Source organism: Hippocampus guttulatus, chromosome 11 (genome assembly GCF_054856545.1).
Source record: "Hippocampus guttulatus isolate MCC_2025c chromosome 11, RoL_Hgut_1.0, whole genome shotgun sequence".
Classification (NCBI taxonomy): Eukaryota; Metazoa; Chordata; class Actinopteri; order Syngnathiformes; family Syngnathidae; genus Hippocampus; species Hippocampus guttulatus.
Genome location: NC_141271.1, coordinates 19469878 through 19487309, shown reverse-complemented (window position 1 = coordinate 19487309; position 17432 = coordinate 19469878). Strand labels below are relative to the sequence as shown.

At 42.8% G+C, this 17432-nt stretch overlaps 1 protein-coding gene across 1 annotated transcript; it reads right to left on the bottom strand.

The window, feature by feature from the left end:
• Positions 1-76: 76 nt before the first annotated feature.
• Positions 77-15800, bottom strand: rnf17 (ring finger protein 17). Its single transcript, XM_086123781.1, has 38 exons — positions 15223-15800; positions 14224-14336; positions 14058-14155; positions 13362-13440; positions 13003-13092; positions 12814-12917; positions 12265-12433; positions 11683-11759; positions 11440-11514; positions 10606-10907; positions 10355-10444; positions 9498-9656; positions 9243-9414; positions 8462-8591; positions 8201-8388; positions 7820-7949; positions 7274-7430; positions 6857-6972; positions 6653-6770; positions 6049-6166; positions 5727-5957; positions 5445-5592; positions 5253-5365; positions 4907-4997; positions 4717-4838; positions 4585-4623; positions 4342-4501; positions 4158-4269; positions 3927-4090; positions 3429-3548; positions 3272-3352; positions 3065-3181; positions 2306-2359; positions 1839-1949; positions 1647-1767; positions 1164-1299; positions 909-1095; positions 77-426 (listed from the first exon to the last, which is right to left on the bottom strand). The coding sequence occupies exons 1-38, from the start codon at positions 15278-15280 to the stop codon at positions 325-327; spliced, it is 4752 nt and encodes a 1583-aa protein (XP_085979907.1). The 5' UTR covers positions 15281-15800; the 3' UTR covers positions 77-324.
• Between the last annotated feature and the right edge of the window lie 1632 nt (positions 15801-17432).

Genomic DNA, 17432 nt, shown 5'->3' with positions numbered 1-17432 from the left:
TAAGCACTACGTTGACTTCTTTTATCTGTGACTCTTAAATGGTCAAAAAAAGGAAGCTTTTTTTTTTACAAATCTGTACATTTGTATATTTTTTTATTTAAAGAATGAAAATGAATCCCCACACTTGTTTGGCGTATAAAACACGAAAGCCCGATGCACTGAAGCGCAACACACTTTAATGACTTTGGAAAGTCTGCCATTTAAACGAAGTGGCAACTTAAATGGACTCTTAAGACCATGAAAAAAAAGGCAGAGTCAAACAACTTTTTCCCTTGGTGAATGCAGCTTGAAGGTAAAACAAAACAAACCGTGTGAAATGGACCTTCAGTCATGTTGTGCCAAGCCGCTGGCCAGCAGAGGCAAAAACACAAACTCTCCCTCCTGGTTGTAGAGCGACACGGACGGCTCAGCGGACGCATCCCCACACTGGATGAACGGACAAGGAGACTCTTAGCAGTTTCTTATGAAGCACGACACAATTATAACACTCTGCATTGGGGTTCGGGTTGGGAATTTTTTATTTATTTTTTTAAATCAACATACCCGTTTAAATCCCCAAAATGAAGACTCCAAGCAAAATTGTTTATGTGTGTTAAATTTGGGATCCAACTGATAACATTTTGACGCAGAGAGTGGTATGTATGAATATAAATATATTAGGCAGAATAAAATACCAATAACTGATTAATCAGCTGATTAATGGAGGGAGTGGTGTTTGAATGCCATTGTCTTAAGCTGTAATGTGAAAAAAAGAAAAAAAAAAACAAGAGGCTAATATCGGCCAATTGAATCATCTGGCCGATTAAATGGTCGGATCTTCGTAAAATTGCATGTTTCTTAACGTTAAAACGACTAAATTATTTTTGTAAACGTGCACATTTCTTGTCATCAAATTGTAAATGTCCTACCCGAAACACGGCGGTTAGGTCTCCGAGCAGCAGGTTGATCATGGCCAGCGTGGCCTTGACAGTCCACTGCGGGCTGTAGGGCAGCACCTGGTCCTCCGTGCTGGCGCTGGGAGCCTTGAGGCCCGCCACGCGCACCTTCAGCGCCTGCACAGGGAAGCGCAGCAGCTTGGCCGGCATCTGTCGCAACCTGGAGGGAAACACAAAAATTCGCTGAGCCCACCGTCGGTTGAGAAGAACGTCGCGATGCGTTTGTACCTGTTGGCGGGCACGGTGTCATTGGAGCCGAAGTCCACGTGTTGGATGAGGATCTGGACGGGATCGGCGCTGATGATCTTCAGCATCTTGGCACGGTAGAAGTTGCCATCGATGTACTCCGCCAGACATGCACCGCCTGACAACCACACCAATTATCATATCTAATTTCGCCACTAAAACCATGTAGCTAATCGTTCATAAAAAGGCTATATCGGCACAGAGAGAGAGAGAGCACTTAAACGATTATTGGAAAAGATTTTCTGACAAATGTGACAAACATGAGAGAAATGACATACCATCAAAACATTCAAAGCTATAACACTGATAATGCAAGGACACGAAAGAGGGTTACAGTTTCAAAGGAGGGTCACAATTTCAAACTGTAGGATGGCGTCATGATAACATCAGAATGTGTGACCTCAGGATTTCAGGATAGGGTTTCAAAGTAGGCTTAGGGTTGCTGATCCTTTTCTTTCATATTACCATGAGGGAAGTTGGTGAGTGGCAGCAGACTGGGAACGTCAGCGTTGATCTGTGACATGCACTGGTCCAGAGTTTCCCCGTCCACCATTTCCTGGGCCATGTCCTCCCACCACAAGAACAACTACGACATATGACGTCATGACGAAGTTTCTGAATATGTGCCGGTAAGTGTCAGGCTTTTGCCATGATTACCTCATTGGGAGTCTGCAGGTGCCTCACGCGGACATTCAGGCTCTGACCAATCTCGGGCAGGCCGGGCTCAGAGAAGGGCCCCAACATCACCTCCTGGGGCCCCAGCAGACCCTGAACACGCACAGCAACGACACTCAAAACTTTTGAGACCAAGTATCACCCCAAAAATAAGTACTGTACCTCATTAACGACCATCACTGAAATGGAGAAGCGTAGTAAGCTAAAATAATTCTTCAAAACCAGACAGAGGTTGCGATTGGAAAAGTTTAAAATTGCAAGAAAAAAAAAGAATTTAGGAAGAATGAAGTCCAATTTTTTTGTGTGAAAAAAATTCAAATCGGCATACAAAAGAAAGAACTTCGATGCAAATGTAGTGATTCATTGGCGTACCACTTGTAGGAGAGACTAAGTGGTCTTCAAAATCACATTTTGAGAATCACTGATCACAACACAAGCAGCCAGAGTACCTCTGTGTCCATGTCCCAGATGTCCAAAATGGAGCCAGGAGGCAGAGAAGGTGCCTGAAGAATAAAAAAATTAAATAAAATAATGATTTAGACATGAATATAAGCTTTGGAAATAGGTTTGCCTCAAAAACTATTTGATCAGGAAAAAGTGCTAGTTTGCCATTTGATTTTTTGTAAATGTGATATGTTGCAATTAAACACTTGTGTGTCATAAAACCTTAAATAAGGCTTTAAATAGCCATTAAAATGGTGCTCAAATAGGAAGCGATTTATTCCCACGAGAGTGTTACTTTAATATTTTGTTGATAAAATGTTTTTTAGCAGGGATCAAAAAGACAAGACTTTGACTTAATGTGTTCAAGTTTGCCAATAAAATGGTTGATTTTTGCCCGAAATGGTCTGCTTCCCATGTGATATTTAGCCATTTAAAATGATACCCCTAAAATTTGCCTTTGGCAGCAAGAAAAATGTTCCAAGATTGCCCCCACAACACTACATACAGTCACAAGTCATCTATTTAGTGAGGGAAGTAGTAATTTGATCACAAATGGCCCAAAGTGTCCTTACATTTTGCTGTAAAAACGTGAAAAATAATACCCCATATTTGATAAGAAAAGAGCGACATTAAACTTTGAAAATGTCGATTCTGCCACTAAAACGGTGTCTTATCGAGGGAAAAGGCCATATTAGGCCACACAAAAAACAATTTAGCAATCACATGCCAGTTTCCATGGAAACAAAGTATTTTGGCACACCCACCGGTGGTGCGGTCCAGTCCATCAGGGCGTGTTTGTGCTGACACAAGATGGTGTTGAGGTTCAGTCCATCCAAGAAGATTTCAACTGTGAGTGGTCGCCTGAGGTCTGTTGGCAGCTTCTAATGTCCTCACACACACACACACGCACGCACGCACACACACTCAGCACATACCATTTTGTGCGCTCGTGTGAGTGTGTGCGCATATACCAGGACGCTGACGTCCACACGGCGATGCAAGAGCATCTCATTGAGAAGCTCCACAGCATCCGGATGCCAACTGTTGCCGACCTGAGGACAAGAACGCCACCACTCCGTCATCTGCGGTATTGCAATGGTGCCATGTGTACAGAATCTTAAGTCTCACAGGCTTGATGGCGTAGAGCTGACAGGCCATGCAAAGTTGAGGTATGTCCTCGCACAGTAGGCGGGGGTACACGTGGACCACCGGAATGTTCTCCACCTGGCCATAGTCCACATACTGGACCTGAAACCACCATTAAGTATTTTTCATCGTCAACGCAGAGGCTCGGTGTCATTATGTGATTGTGTTGGGCAACACAAAGTTCACTCATGCTGGCCCAAACAAGTAAATGAGTATTTTAAGGATGTGTAAGAAATAGACTAAACTTTTCGAAAATAATTACAACACTAAAGCTATCTGGGTTATATTAAATAATGTGATCAGTAAAGGCTCCGGAAACTAATTCAATACACAAATGAGACATGATACGAGCAGGTCAAGCTGACTCAGAACCAGTCTGTGAAACTGACCAGCTATCAGTTGTCAGTCAGTCCAGTTTGAACAAAATTAGTATTCCAGAGTGTTTCACGGCCAGCAGGGGGAGCCAACACACAATCCCACCTTGACGTGCCCCCCTCGGACCTCCAGCAGCTGGCCCCGGTACCACAGCATGTCGGGCCCAATGACGGCGCATCCCTGTACCGTCTTCCAGGTGTACGGCTTCTGATTGGGCAGCGTCTTCATACTCTGCTGGATCTTGTCCCTCAACTGCTCCAAATGACACCCTGAAGACAACACAAAAGTGAATCTAGGGGTCCTTGAAAGTCTCACCGGGTAAACCGTTTGTGTGACCTGCAGTGTCAGTTCTGGCGTAGATGAGTCCGTCCTCTTTGATGGCAGAAATGGTCATGCGGTTGTGGCCCAGCTGCGGAAGCTCTGGTGGTTTGTACTTATCGGTTTTCACCTGCATACAAAACAAACAGCATTCACTTCCATGCGTCATGTTAACAGAGGTTGGCGGGTGGGGTTCGAGGACCTTCTCAGTGGGCCTGGTTGAGCGAGGGGTGGACCTGGCGGGGAAAGGTGTTGAGGGGAATGCTGGCAAAGGAGCAGCCGTCCATTTAGGAGTCTCAGCTTGTATGTTGGTATCAAAAGACTGAGGATCTCTTGGCTTTTCAGGAGGAATGGCCATTTCGCTGCGAGACAACAACAGAGCTTATTGGTTCAGTGCAGTGGATGCCACCAAGTTCAACACCCTTAGGGTTGTAAGTCTTGAAACCTTTCTTTGAAAGCCAAATCCTCCACGTATCTCTCTAACCTGAAAGGGAAAACAAAGTATATTTGGTTCTAACTTGCATTCACATTTTGAGTTTGCTGTAACAAGTGTGCATGTGTTTGAAGAGAGACGCACACTGGCTTCCTCTCCCTGAGGGCGAGACCACTGTAGGCCAGATAGTCCGAGATGCTGACCAACTCTCCCATCTTGTTGGTACACATCAGAGTGACAGCTACCGGCCGCTCATCTGTCATCTCCTGCCAATGGCAGAATACGTTAGAACCTGGGCCACAGGAGCAGAACATACAGGTGTAAAGGGACGAACGTGGATGGTGACAACAGCCGAGGCTCCTGACAGGAAGTCACGCATGAAGTCGCAGGCTGTGGCAGTCCAGGTGGGTTGGCCCCCTGCTGGCCTTTACAAAGAAAAACCCAAAACCAAACAAAACATTTATTTGAGAAAATATAAGCTCTCAAACCTTTTGGGTCAAGATCAAATCAGATCATTTAATTAACCAAAATCTAAGGAAGGGAGGAGTAAATGGTTTCATTCACACGTCAGTCCCCATACAAAGGTTTACACTTTTTTAAATGATACAGCGTAATAATTTACTGTTTTTATATATTAGTTCGAGAACCACTGAAAATATGTGTGTGTGTGTGTGTCTTACTTGATGTCCGTCAACGAGCACTCCAGAGCAAAAGAACCCTCCAATGAAGCCGACAGTGGCCGTAGGTTGCTCACGTGCAGCTTCACCTTGTTGCCGTGGTCACAGCGCATCACCTGTTGCCGGGCAGACCAAGTCACTGATCTGTTCACTGAAATTAGCATAAGTGAAAAGTTTCGAGCTACGACGGAACACCTCTGCGATGTCAGCGGACAAGACCTTGGAACAGATCAGTCCTCTTTCCCAAACTTGGTTGACGTGAGCCGCGCAGAACATGTCTGGCTCCCATGCCACGTCCTGAGGCTCCAAGAGCTCACATTCCTCATTCAGAAGCTCATTCAACCTCGAATAAATTTAATACAGAGCAGCAATTCAACTAGCAAATGATTGTGTCGCAAATTCTGGCCAACAAAAAGTGACCCTACCACTACATGTATGTGCCAAATGGCTGATGTAGCTACCTGGCCAACTATCTACCTTTTAAGTTGAGAGTCGTTTTGGATGAACTGGATGTAGAAGCTGCTGGGTGAGGTGATGTGGCTCACTCGCACTTTGGCGTCCTTGAGGCTGCCGGGGAGGCTGAGCCGAGGCTGGAACTCCACCGCTGTGCCGGCACTAGGGTCCGACGGCCCAAGACCACTCAGGTCGAGCGGCGGGTCCCATATGGCGCCGTCATTGGCGGGGACCTCTGCCATGTTGGTCTTAAGCCTTTGGCAAGCGAGGTAATAGAAGTCAATGGGGGGAAAAAAAATATCACCATTTCTGAATATAGTTTGTAAAGAAAATAATAGGCTTATACCCATTTTTGGAGCACACCAGCTGCTCTTTAATTAGCACCTCGGCTATGTCAGTGGGTAGGTCAGTTGGATTGCTCTCAAGCAGCTTGATGGGTAGAGGTTTTGTCTTTGGGGATTTTTCTGTTTGGAGAACAATGAAGTGAGTTAAGTAGTTCGCGAGTTGAAGCAGAGTACAATAAAACCCCACCTATTCGCTATTCTCGCTATTGCCCAACACTTGCTATTTTTATGGGTTTGGGAAAGAAACATGCATGCACATTTCCATTTTTTTTTTCAAAATCAAATCATCTGGGAACTATTTATTTTCGTAGCTAATGTAAGATGAGTTAGAAATGATAGACAATTATGAACATTTTTGTGCCCTGCGATTGAATGGCAACCAGTTGAGGGGGTACTCCGCCTATTGCCCAAAATCAGCTGGGATAGGCTACAGCAAGCCTGCGAGCCACGTGATGGATGGAAGGAAAAACATTTTTGTTGGGAGTTAAATACAAACATTAATACTTGTATCTCTGTCTACCAACATACGAACATTTTTCCACTATTCACGACAGGGCTTGGCCCGTATCCTGTGGAAATACGACAACTTGCTTAAATTCACTTCACCTGTAACCACCATGGTGAAGAATTTGTCATGAGCCAGGCTGAAGAAGCGTTTCACACAGGCATCGCTCCATGTCTCTCCAGCCAGAGGAAGCACGTCCGACAAGCAGCACTGGATCGCCTACGGGATGCACGCACGCGCACACAAGCAAGGACCATTTCAGTATGTAGTACAGATGAGGTTGAACACCAAGTAAGCACAGTCACCAATGCCGGCAGGGAGAAGAACTCATCCTTTATCTTCCTCAAGTCGCTGACCAACACTGTTGTCTTAAATCCAAAGTCAATGCAGCGCACCTCCACCTTTCTGTCCCCCAGATGACCTGAAATTTTTTGGGGAGTAGTATTAGAAAGTGCATGCTCATCAGTCTTAAAAAGTGTACAGATTAATGTTAAACTATTCCAACTTAATTTTTATAATATTAAGACGACACTTTGCTGTTGCATGAAATTCCAACTTTGTTCATGTAAAAGTACGTCCTCATCAAGCTATCAAGACTATTTGTCTTCATTTAGGGTGGCAATAATAATCTTCCAATAATAAAATTTTTATGGTCACATCATGATCGTGAAATTCCAACTTTATTCACTCAAAAAGTAGCATCAGGACGCCGGCGTCTTTACCTATGACTTCGGCTCTGTACCACACGTTTTCTTCAAAGCGGGCCACGCAGGCCTGTCCGATGATGGGACAGTAAACCAGCAGTTCTTCTTCTCCACACTTGGCGTTGTAGCACTCCTGAAGCTTGGCTTTCAGCAACGACGACTCCATGTTGTCAGTCTGCTGGCCACACACATGAATGAAGAAGAGAGAGCAGGGACAGTATCCAATAACAATCCTATTGCTCAGAGAAAAGCTATTCAGAAAGACTTTCGACTATGACAGGTGTCATTGGGGAGCACTTAGAACATGGGCAGTCAAACGTTTGTGCTCAACGGCCAAATTGGATTTTTATTTTTGTACAAAAATGGGAAAAGTTGTAAAAGAGATCAAGAAAGAAAAAGAGAAATATGTTACTCTTATCCGAAAATAATACCTTCTCATTTTTGAAATTGTATTAATTCATTCCACAATGATAAATTAACCAATTGTTTAATTTAAAAACGTTAAATTTTTATAAAATGTGTCTACACACACACAAAAAAAATAAAAATAAAAAATAAGAGTACCAGCTGAATGTAGAAGTCATTGGGGCTGTTGACGTGTGTCACCACTGCGCTGTGCTCCGTGTGGAGTTTGGGTGGGACGGACGGGTAGTACTTGAGCTGCTTCCTGCTCAGCTTTACCGGATAATAAAACCTGACGGTGCCAATGACATAATGTAATGTTGACAAAGAATATTTAGAATGTGTGAAAGCAGCAGAGCACTTCTTAACACCACCATGATCATGTTTTTGTATTTTGATAAGAAAAAATACCATAGTGCAGTATAGAATTAGTATCGTATTAGAATTGACTGTTGGGAATGAATGCAATTTCATGGACCAAATCTTAGAATTCAGTTTGTAAATGTAGCTCAGTGGTTCCGATAGTGTTTCGGGCAGCAGCACCTGGCCACTTCAATGAACACCAGATAATCCCGGATGGACATGGGAATGTCGTTGGATGGTCCTACAGGAGCTTTGCTGAGGTCCACCAGCATGGCATCTCTGTCCTGACCAAAGGAAGTCATTTCCACGACGGCAGAACCCACCACTTGGCAGAATGCCGTCTGAGCCTCTTTGCACCAGCCCCTGGTCTGGACGCATGCTTACGTTGACGTCAGGGATGACATTTAAGTGGGCAATATTCAGCGGGATGGATGCACTCACCAGGTCGTAGGGGATCAGGTCCTTGAGGGAACATCGGATGGCCTGAGGAGAAAAACGAACCAGCTCTGTGTGTATCTTCCTCAGGTGGTTGTTCACCACGTCTACTGAGGACACCGTGCGCAAGACATTCCTGCAAAATGGAAAGGAGTGATGAAGAAAACCAGACAAGTTTCTGGTTCCAGACAATGCATCAGAAGTGTTGTGGGGAGAGCAAGTGTCGCTTTGTTTGTTCTCTTTTTACCTTTTGTTCTCGTTTGTTACCTTTTATCATTATATTTTAAATTTTATAGCATTTTAATAAAAATGAGTCATGAAACTATGAGCCATGTAAACTTACAACTCTATCCATGTCACATTAGGATTTTCAAAACTATGACTTCATTAATGAAAATTAAGACTTTATTCCTGGAATATGACAATAATTTTGTATTCATGCAATGTTGCCACTTTATTTGGCTAATATTAGAAAACTATTATGTAAGGTTATGACAATGTACATAAAATTGCTACTATTCACAAAAGATAGATTTTTTAAAATTAAAATATGGATTCGGAAACTGCGACTACCAACGTAAAATGATCTTCACATAACATTGACTACTTTTTCAATATTAAAACTTTGATCCTGATAATAATTACTGTAAAATATACACAATTGTCAAATGTTGGGGAAAAAAATTATAACTACTGCAGGTTCCTTGACGAAGCAAATGTTAAGGAACATAGTGGGTCGTCGTCACTTTGTCTACCCCCGCATGAATGTATGGCGACATGAGTTGACCTTTCTATGGCCAAGCTTTTGGTGAAGCCGTAGTCAATGAAGAAGATGCAGATCCGGCTGACTTGGTCAACCGGGCAGACATCCACACTGCTGTTGCAGCCATTTTGGAAGACCTCCAGCACACTGGTGCGGCACCACAGACCCTGATTTCCTTTCGCCAAGACCATGGAGCCTTCAAGGAAACAGTTACATGTTTCTTTGCAACGATGTACTACAACCATCCATCACAGATTAAAAAAAAAAAAATGAACACACCAGTTCGCACGTTGTCGGCAGAGGAGAAGCAACTGGTGTCCAGTTTGCAGAAGGCGTTGATCTCCTTGGACAGAATATCACTCTCTCGTTTTTCGGCCGCATAGCACACGTAGAAGTGAGTAGGGTTGACCACGTGAGTCACCACCACCCACTGAGCAACTGGGGACAGGAGGAAGCGCATTTCCAGTCCAGTCAAGATTCATTTTCAAGGCTGGCCTGGCCAACACATCTCCATCCTGGTTGCTTAGTACAACACGGTGGTAATTAAGTCAACAAGCGGACTAATAAAAATAAATAAATAAATGGGGGTCCAATTGATAAATAAGCTGGACATTGCAACGTAAGACAAAGACATTTAAACAAACCCCCCAAACCCTGTTAAAAAAACATCATTCAATTTTTCTATCTGTTGTTAAGTTAAACAAATGCTAATGCAAAAAAAGTATTGGAAAACAGTCAATTGTTCTGCCTAGTCTTCATACTTTTCATTTTTATTGTTTGTTTAACAGGGACAAGAGAATATATTTGTTGTAAGTGCTAAAAGGTGCAAAAAATAGTTATCCATCCATCCATTTTCCGAACCGCTTGATCCTCACCAGGGTCGCGGAGGGTGCTGGAGCCTATAAAAATAGTTATTGTATTCATAATAAATATATATTTCAATTAATAAGGAGACTCATCGATTATTGAATTTTATTCTGCCTAATATCTGAATTGGCATCAGCTTCAAAAAATCCTTATCAGTCAGGCCAGAACATGAGTTCAAGGAAGAATGTGACAGAAGAATGTGACAATCATAGAAGTGGGGAAAATTGATCGAACGTGTTCCACAGTGCTCCATTATGTGCGTTTCATACCATTTCTCCTCGTTGTGGACAAATGCAAGCTTCCTCTCCTGCGTGACCTCTGCTTCTCCTTGGACAATTCGGGACCAGTTGGAGGGGTAACTGCAGAAAATTTAAGATTCAGATTCAGAAAACTGTATCCATCTCTGCAGGGCAATTAAGATCAAAAGACACAAATCTAACATTACAACATCTTTGTAAACATCTTTCAGTTGAGTCTTCACATGACAAAACAAATAGTCTCAAAAGAGATGCGGACATACCGTACTGCTCCTCCATCTCTATAAACTCCTCAATAACGACATCAGCAGCGGCGTTATCTGAAGAGGATGTCTTGCAGTGGTAGCGGCTGCTACTACGCGTTGGGCTCGGAGAGGCGCAGCGAGAAGCAGGACTCCTTCTTTTGGGGCTCACCCTCTGACTCATCTTCCTCAGTGGACTCTTGGCTTTGCTGTGGCTGTGGTGGCTGTAGCTGCTGGCTAAAGATTCGACATGACCATGTCCGGCAGGCTTTTGGGCAAGGCCGCTAATGTGTTGCTGGAGGTGACATGGCATCTCAGACAGGCTAGACAATCAAGGACAAGACAGGAGTGACAGGGCAAAAAGATAAATGCAGCAATCAAATGGTGAGGTAGAATAATGTATTTCCTCAAATGGTTGTTCTGTTGGACCCTAAAAAGACCAATTCAAACCAAAGTGGAAGCTTCCTAGTGAATTATTATTCAAGAATCCGTGCTTCCATAGTTAGTCGTTAGTTTGTGCATTTATTAGTTAGTTTTAGGGTACATCTTTTGTTTGTGTGCCAGCTTTCACTGCCTTTTGTTTTTCAACCATTTTTCAGACCTTTTTGCCTTTGGGGCACTTTTTGTTACTTTAAAAATGTTGCCCGGTTACTTCGGACCGTGTTAATTATTTATTTTTTAATGTATCACAACCTTGGGGACCGAGAATGATTTCCTTCCCATTAATGTTTTGCACCTAACCCTAGACGGGTGTGTAAAAATATACAATTGAGTTATTAGCTTGGTTGCACCGCTCTGCATTTGATTGAACGAAGGCTCCCTGCCAGTCTATGAGGATATTTTAAAAGGACTCACTTGTTTGGCTTGCCTTCATCCATCGTCAGAATTAACTCCACACTCTGGTTCAGAAACTGGGACTTGAACTTAACACTACACCGAACACAAACATATACATTGTTAGCAATGTACGCACGGTGAACCTTTGCTGTTTTGTGAAGTCGCCTCCCCTCGCAAAATTTTCTGTCCAACAGTGACCGCTGCTTGTAAATCTTTGCTATTATTTTGCCCGGCTGATTTGATTGTCCGGAGGTTACAAACCTTAGTCCACAGCCCATGGTGATGCACTTCATGTTGAAGGACTGGTTGTCCACAGGAGCCTGTAGAGTCCTCAAAATCTGTCACAAAAAAAAAAAAAACCTGGAAAATGTTGCATTTACGCTACTCCTAATGTCAGAAATATGTTTACAGCAGTCATTCTCAAACTGAATTAATTTTATCAATCTCAACGAGGGGTCCATTTTGCCCCCCTTTTTTTCCAAATGAAAATGACATCATAGCTGCTTGGGCCTCAGGTAATGACCAATCACGGCTCAGCTTGCAAATGTTACATGACCAAACTGAGCTGTAATAGGTGGTGCCCCAAGCACCTGTGCCCCAAGCAACTGTGATGTCATTTTCAGTCGCCATTTAAGTCGAAAAGTGGCTGCCCATTGATGGATTTTAAAAATGGTGATTCTAACAAACACATTGTTAATCAGAATACCATGTTTAATGAACTCATTCACGGTAGTTACATTTAATTCATTGTTGTTAGGATCACGAGTCCTTGGAAAAACATTTCTCCCATCGACCCAAAAGGTTTGAGAAGCCGTGGCACACAAAACATTTCATATCACACACCTGTTGCCAGTCGCTGTACAGCTCCAGGAAGGGCACGCTTCGCACCTTCTTGGCTTTCTGCACAGCAGTCTCCAGTGAGGCCAACCTCGCCTTGACCCTGCAAACTTCAGCGTGGGTGCTGGAGAAGTGAGCATCCAGTCCGTTTAGCTTACTCAGCTGCATGTCACGCCTTTTGGAATACAAAACATTACAACATTGACATCTTCCAGTGAGCAAGAGATGCACAGATAGGGCTCGGCTGATCTGTACTCCTTACATTAACAAATGGCTGTGAACAGAGAGGAGCTACTTCAGATAAGCAAAGTTAGTGTTGCCAACTTAGCGACTTTTCCGATCACCCTAGTAACTATTAAAAATAAATAAATAAATAAATAAGGACGGGGGAGGTGAGGGCACCAAATTTGTGTCTGACAAGAAAGGAAACGTTTGACGTGAAACTCCACATAAGACCAAGGAGATCTGAAGGGGATGAGGCATTTCTCGATGTATGTCTGGACCAAGTGAGCCACGCAATGAGATGTTGTCATGTTGATGTCATCGCGGTCGTACCACTTATGGGTGGCGTGTATCGCTTTGTCAACGGCGTGGTCGATCTCCAACTCCAATCGAGCTTGCTCTTTCTTCACTTGTTCTACCAGGCCTGTAGTTAAAGTCTGCCCAGATTCCAAAAACAAACAAACACTAAGCAATTCCACACAAGTCTCCAGTACTTTGGAGAACTAAGCATATATATTCCACCTGGTGTAAGTGCTCCAGTCTGGCCAGATGTTCCGCAGCGGTGGCCAACGCCTCATCCATAGCTCTCTCACTCTTTTCATTGGTCACCGGCTGAGAAGAAGATTTAATAGACACATCCAATCTTCAAGGCTGGCTCGCTTTTTTTGGTGTACAGTGAAGCCTCAACAATATACAATACAACAGAAATCACAGACATACAATACATTTGTTATGTATCCCTTGTGAAAAGCAACTAATATTACGGCAGATTACTGTTATGAAACTCTTCTTGCAGTATAAGGTCAGTAGCATCATGTTAACTTTGTAGAAACATAAAAACAAACCTGAAATCAGTTAAGTTAAAAGCACACGTACTGTACCTGCTCTGCATCCTTGGTGTTGCCATTGGTGTCAGAGGATAACGCTCTGAGTTTCCTGCGATTGTTTGGTTTGTCCAACCTGAGTGACAATGAATTGAGTTCTGTGAACTCATGTCAACGTCCCAAAATATAAAAATATTTCTCTTGACTGATATGGTGAAAAAATAAATGCTTTCTCTTCGGAAAAAAATGAATATGTTTTCTCAAACTATGTAGGTCATTTTGATTTTTGAAGCTTGAACAATTTAACATGAATCAAGCTGTCAAGCTGCATGGCTTGGCTGGTCCATACGTCTGTGGACCACCATCTGCTCGCTCTCACTCTGTTCTCAAGGTGACCTCAGCAAAACATTTGCGACTTGGCTTAAAATCACATACCGGCTGTCAAAAGTTTGACATGGATAAGTCACTGCGCTCAGCATCATATAAATGTGCACTGTCTTTGGCGACATTCAGCGCAGTTGTCTCTGAGATTGCCTTTCTTTGAGCTCCTTTCTAGTCGTATGTAAAACAATGTCAAAATGATTTTGCTTATGCTGTCTGATTTTTCACCAGATTTAAAGTTACTCGTAAGTATTTTGAAAAACAGTGGATAAAAGATATATATCTTTTAATTCCATCAATTATATTGTTTCTAACTTTTTTCTCCAATTGTTGTTTGTTAACTGATTAAACTGATTGATTGCCTAGCCCTACCTTCTCTTCTTGTTCATTTTGGCAGTGTAGATGAGGCCAATGATGCGAGCGTCCTCCTGCAGCCCCAGCACACCGTCTTCAGGCAGGCTTGACTCCACCTGCGCAAGAGGGCCATCATTGACCACAAGCACAGGCAACATGTATGGTACCAACACTGTCGCTTCACCTCACACTCAGGACACTTGATCACATTGTCACACTCCATGGACTGCAGGCACGACGTGCAGAAAATGTGACCGCACATGAGCGTACGAGGCAGATTGTCCTCAGCTTCATTCTCTGAGTGAGAAAACCAAAATGCATTTGGTCAGAATGCAAACCAGAAACTTAGATGTGCATTAGGTTGTGCCAATATGGCAAACATTATAATCACAATTATTTTGATTGATATTGCAATCATGATTTATATGTTAAAATGAGAATTCGTTGATTTCAAAACGTTGTACTGCATTTATTCAACGACCAAATTGCAACTACTCAAAGGTACCACTAGCCTCATGCCTATTCATCCCTGCACATTCAACGCTCTTTTTGTCAAGTGCAAAATGACTTTAAAAATGTGAAATTTAAGCCTCGAGCATTTTCTGCTGGCTTCACAATTTGGCTGCACTGCATCTTTGCAAACTTTCAAATCGTATTTATTTTATATTATTTTGTTGTTCTCATTTTATTTTCACAAATCTTGGGACTTAATGTCTCGATTTTATCCCTCCATTTCCCGTTGTCCCTCCGTTTATACATAACAGAGACATGAACAAAAATATCAACTTTCACAACAACTTTTACGAAGGTACAACGGATCTAATGCCATCTAAAAATAAAAATAAAAACTCTTGAAATTTTGAGGGTCTGGTACCTCCTCCACTTCCGCGGGATGGCGTCATGCCGAAACCCAATTAGTACCGTTAATTCTAAACAGGCCCGAAGAAAGGGTAGAAGCAAACATTTTCTGTCGTCGGAACGTCAACTAAACAACAAACTTCCCTTACAGATTAAAATGACATTCAACAGCTAACCAGTGAAACTCATAACCACAAAGGCGTTAGTTTTCAACATATTTCGGCACTTTTAGCGAGCCTTGCTAGTTGTTCATAGTACGCTAAAACCGGGAATCGGATTACAGTAACTTTATAGTAACAATACTTAAACAAGTCGACAAATGTACCTGACAGAGTGTAGGAATTCCCACAGAAGTAGCAGATGATAACGTTGGGTTGTTCCATTTTATTCTTATTCTTTTTTGTAGTTTTGTTAATGGCGGCGACGAAGCCCGCGATTTATTTTACCCCAGACAGTGACGAGGACGCAGCGGCGTCTCGTGACTCAATTAGCACTATTGTCGCAAAATGGCGGCCAGTAAAAAAAAAAAAAAAAAAAAAAATCCTCTCATCTAAAACGCATAGCAAATCTTTCAAGTATAAAGCAAATTACTTTATTCGAGGAATTTGTTACAATATACACAAGTGACAGTCTTAATGCCCATTCCCAACTTTGTCAATTGAAAAAAAAACGGTATTTTCGGACAAAATATTAATTCAGTGTCCACAAAACGTCACACAACTCTTAATAATCAAAACCGACATATTACTTAGCCATCCATACATAATGAAACCATTTAAAATTACAACCAATGATTTGAAATCATATTGTTTTGGGAATAGAAACACGATGACAACAAATAAAATCCACCCTGAAGGTGGAACGCTTTCATTTTTAACCACTACGGGGTGCCAAAGGCCACATAAATGGCTAAGACAGTACAGTACGTCGTTTTTAATACCTGCATGAAATGAAACACTAAAAAAGGTTCGATACAATGACAAGTACAAATGTTTCCAGTAAATTAGAGATTCCAGTAACAGTGCATACAGTATTTCTGACTGTGAATTCTTCACTTATTTATATACACTAAATGTATGTTCAGTTTTATTTCATCACTTATGTCTGGCACAACAGTAACATCCACGAGCAAGAGGGCAACAAAATTGTCAGGCCCTGTAAAGTCCCAATGTTCTTTGTTCTCCACATGCTTACATTGATCCCACTATCAGTTGCACGCGTGGCGCATCCACATGCGTCCTCCATGCAAGCCACGCTGCCATCCTCGCCTGCCCTTGAGGAAAACATCCAAGTGGTACGTTTAATTTGCAGCGACATCCACCGAGGAGCAGGGAGGGGGACAGACATTTAAGGTAAATAAGAACGTCTGGCCAAACGTCATGTCGCGTTCATTCCTGTGGTGGTGGTGGAAAAGGGGGTTCGGGGACGGTAGAATCCAGCACATCAGCACCAACCTTTCCACAGAGTTGACAGCATGGCACCCCAACCCCCTCAAACCTGGTCCATGAATGTTGATCTCAAGTGAAAGGTGTGACACCCCCCATCGGTGTCATGTGTTGGAAAAATCATTGTACTGTACAGTGGAGTTCAAATTATGCATGAAGTCAACAAATCTTGTGAGACTTCAGCTTAGGGTACCAATGATGACAGAGACAGGAGGGAAAGTATGACGATAACCATAGAACAGGAAATGGAATTGAATGTGAGCTAGGGAAGGTTCTCGCCACTCAGTACCACACGAGTAACACAGTTGCCTAAATATCACTGACGGTATTCATTTTACACTTCGATATCTGTTCGCTCAGAAAAGACCTCCAAATTATTATTTTTTCAATTCCTCTCAAATTAAATTCACTTGTGCATGTCACAGATCACATGAATGGCAGAACATGAATGGTGGAAAAACGTCAGACTGATCACATTTTTTAAATCATAAAAACCCAGCATTTAAACTGGGGTGTGTAGACTTTCTATGTCCACCGTATGTCTAAATGGCAGAAATGGTCTCAAATAAGTCAACCTTGCTCTTTTCCACCTTTTAGTGTAGCATGAGAGCCATAACCGATTAAAAATGAATGATTTAATAGATATAGTGTAGAGTGTTGGTTCATATCAGCCAGTCCGGCTTGCCGCATTCCAGCAGATGCATCAGTCTTCACCAGAGCATGACGAAGATCATATTGAAAGTGGGGAGGGATTTTTTTTTTAAATAATGTGTGTGTATGTGTGTACCATGACGGAGGCCGGGGGTGGTACATGTGTTTACTATGTGTAATGAACCAATGAGCAGGCCGCCCACAGGGGGTGTGAGGGGCCTACGCCCCCTTCAATCTTCCAAATGTAGGTCACTGCCCATCCTCTGGTCATTTTCCTCTTTTTGCCCCCCAACCATGATCCTCGTGCACCCCCCCAACCTCCCCTATCGAATCACTTCATTAATGATGCCCTTAATTCGGCTGTGGTTTCTCATTGGCCAATTCCTGATGTCTCAACAAGCCCGCATTGTTGTGATCCAGCTATTTACCGAATCCTCTC

Bases quoted from the DNA above. Each gene is read 5' to 3' on its own strand.
- rnf17 (XM_086123781.1), bottom strand. From the start codon at position 15,280: ATGGAACAACCCAACGTTATCATCTGCTACTTCTGTGGGAATTCCTAC. The intron at 3,353-3,428 runs GTGAGACTTAAG...TCTTGTCCTCAG, and splicing joins AGCTCTACGCCATCAAGCCT to GTCGGCAACAGTTGGCATCC. The intron at 1,096-1,163 runs GTACAAACGCAT...GTTTCCCTCCAG, and splicing joins GACACCGTGCCCGCCAACAG to GTTGCGACAGATGCCGGCCA.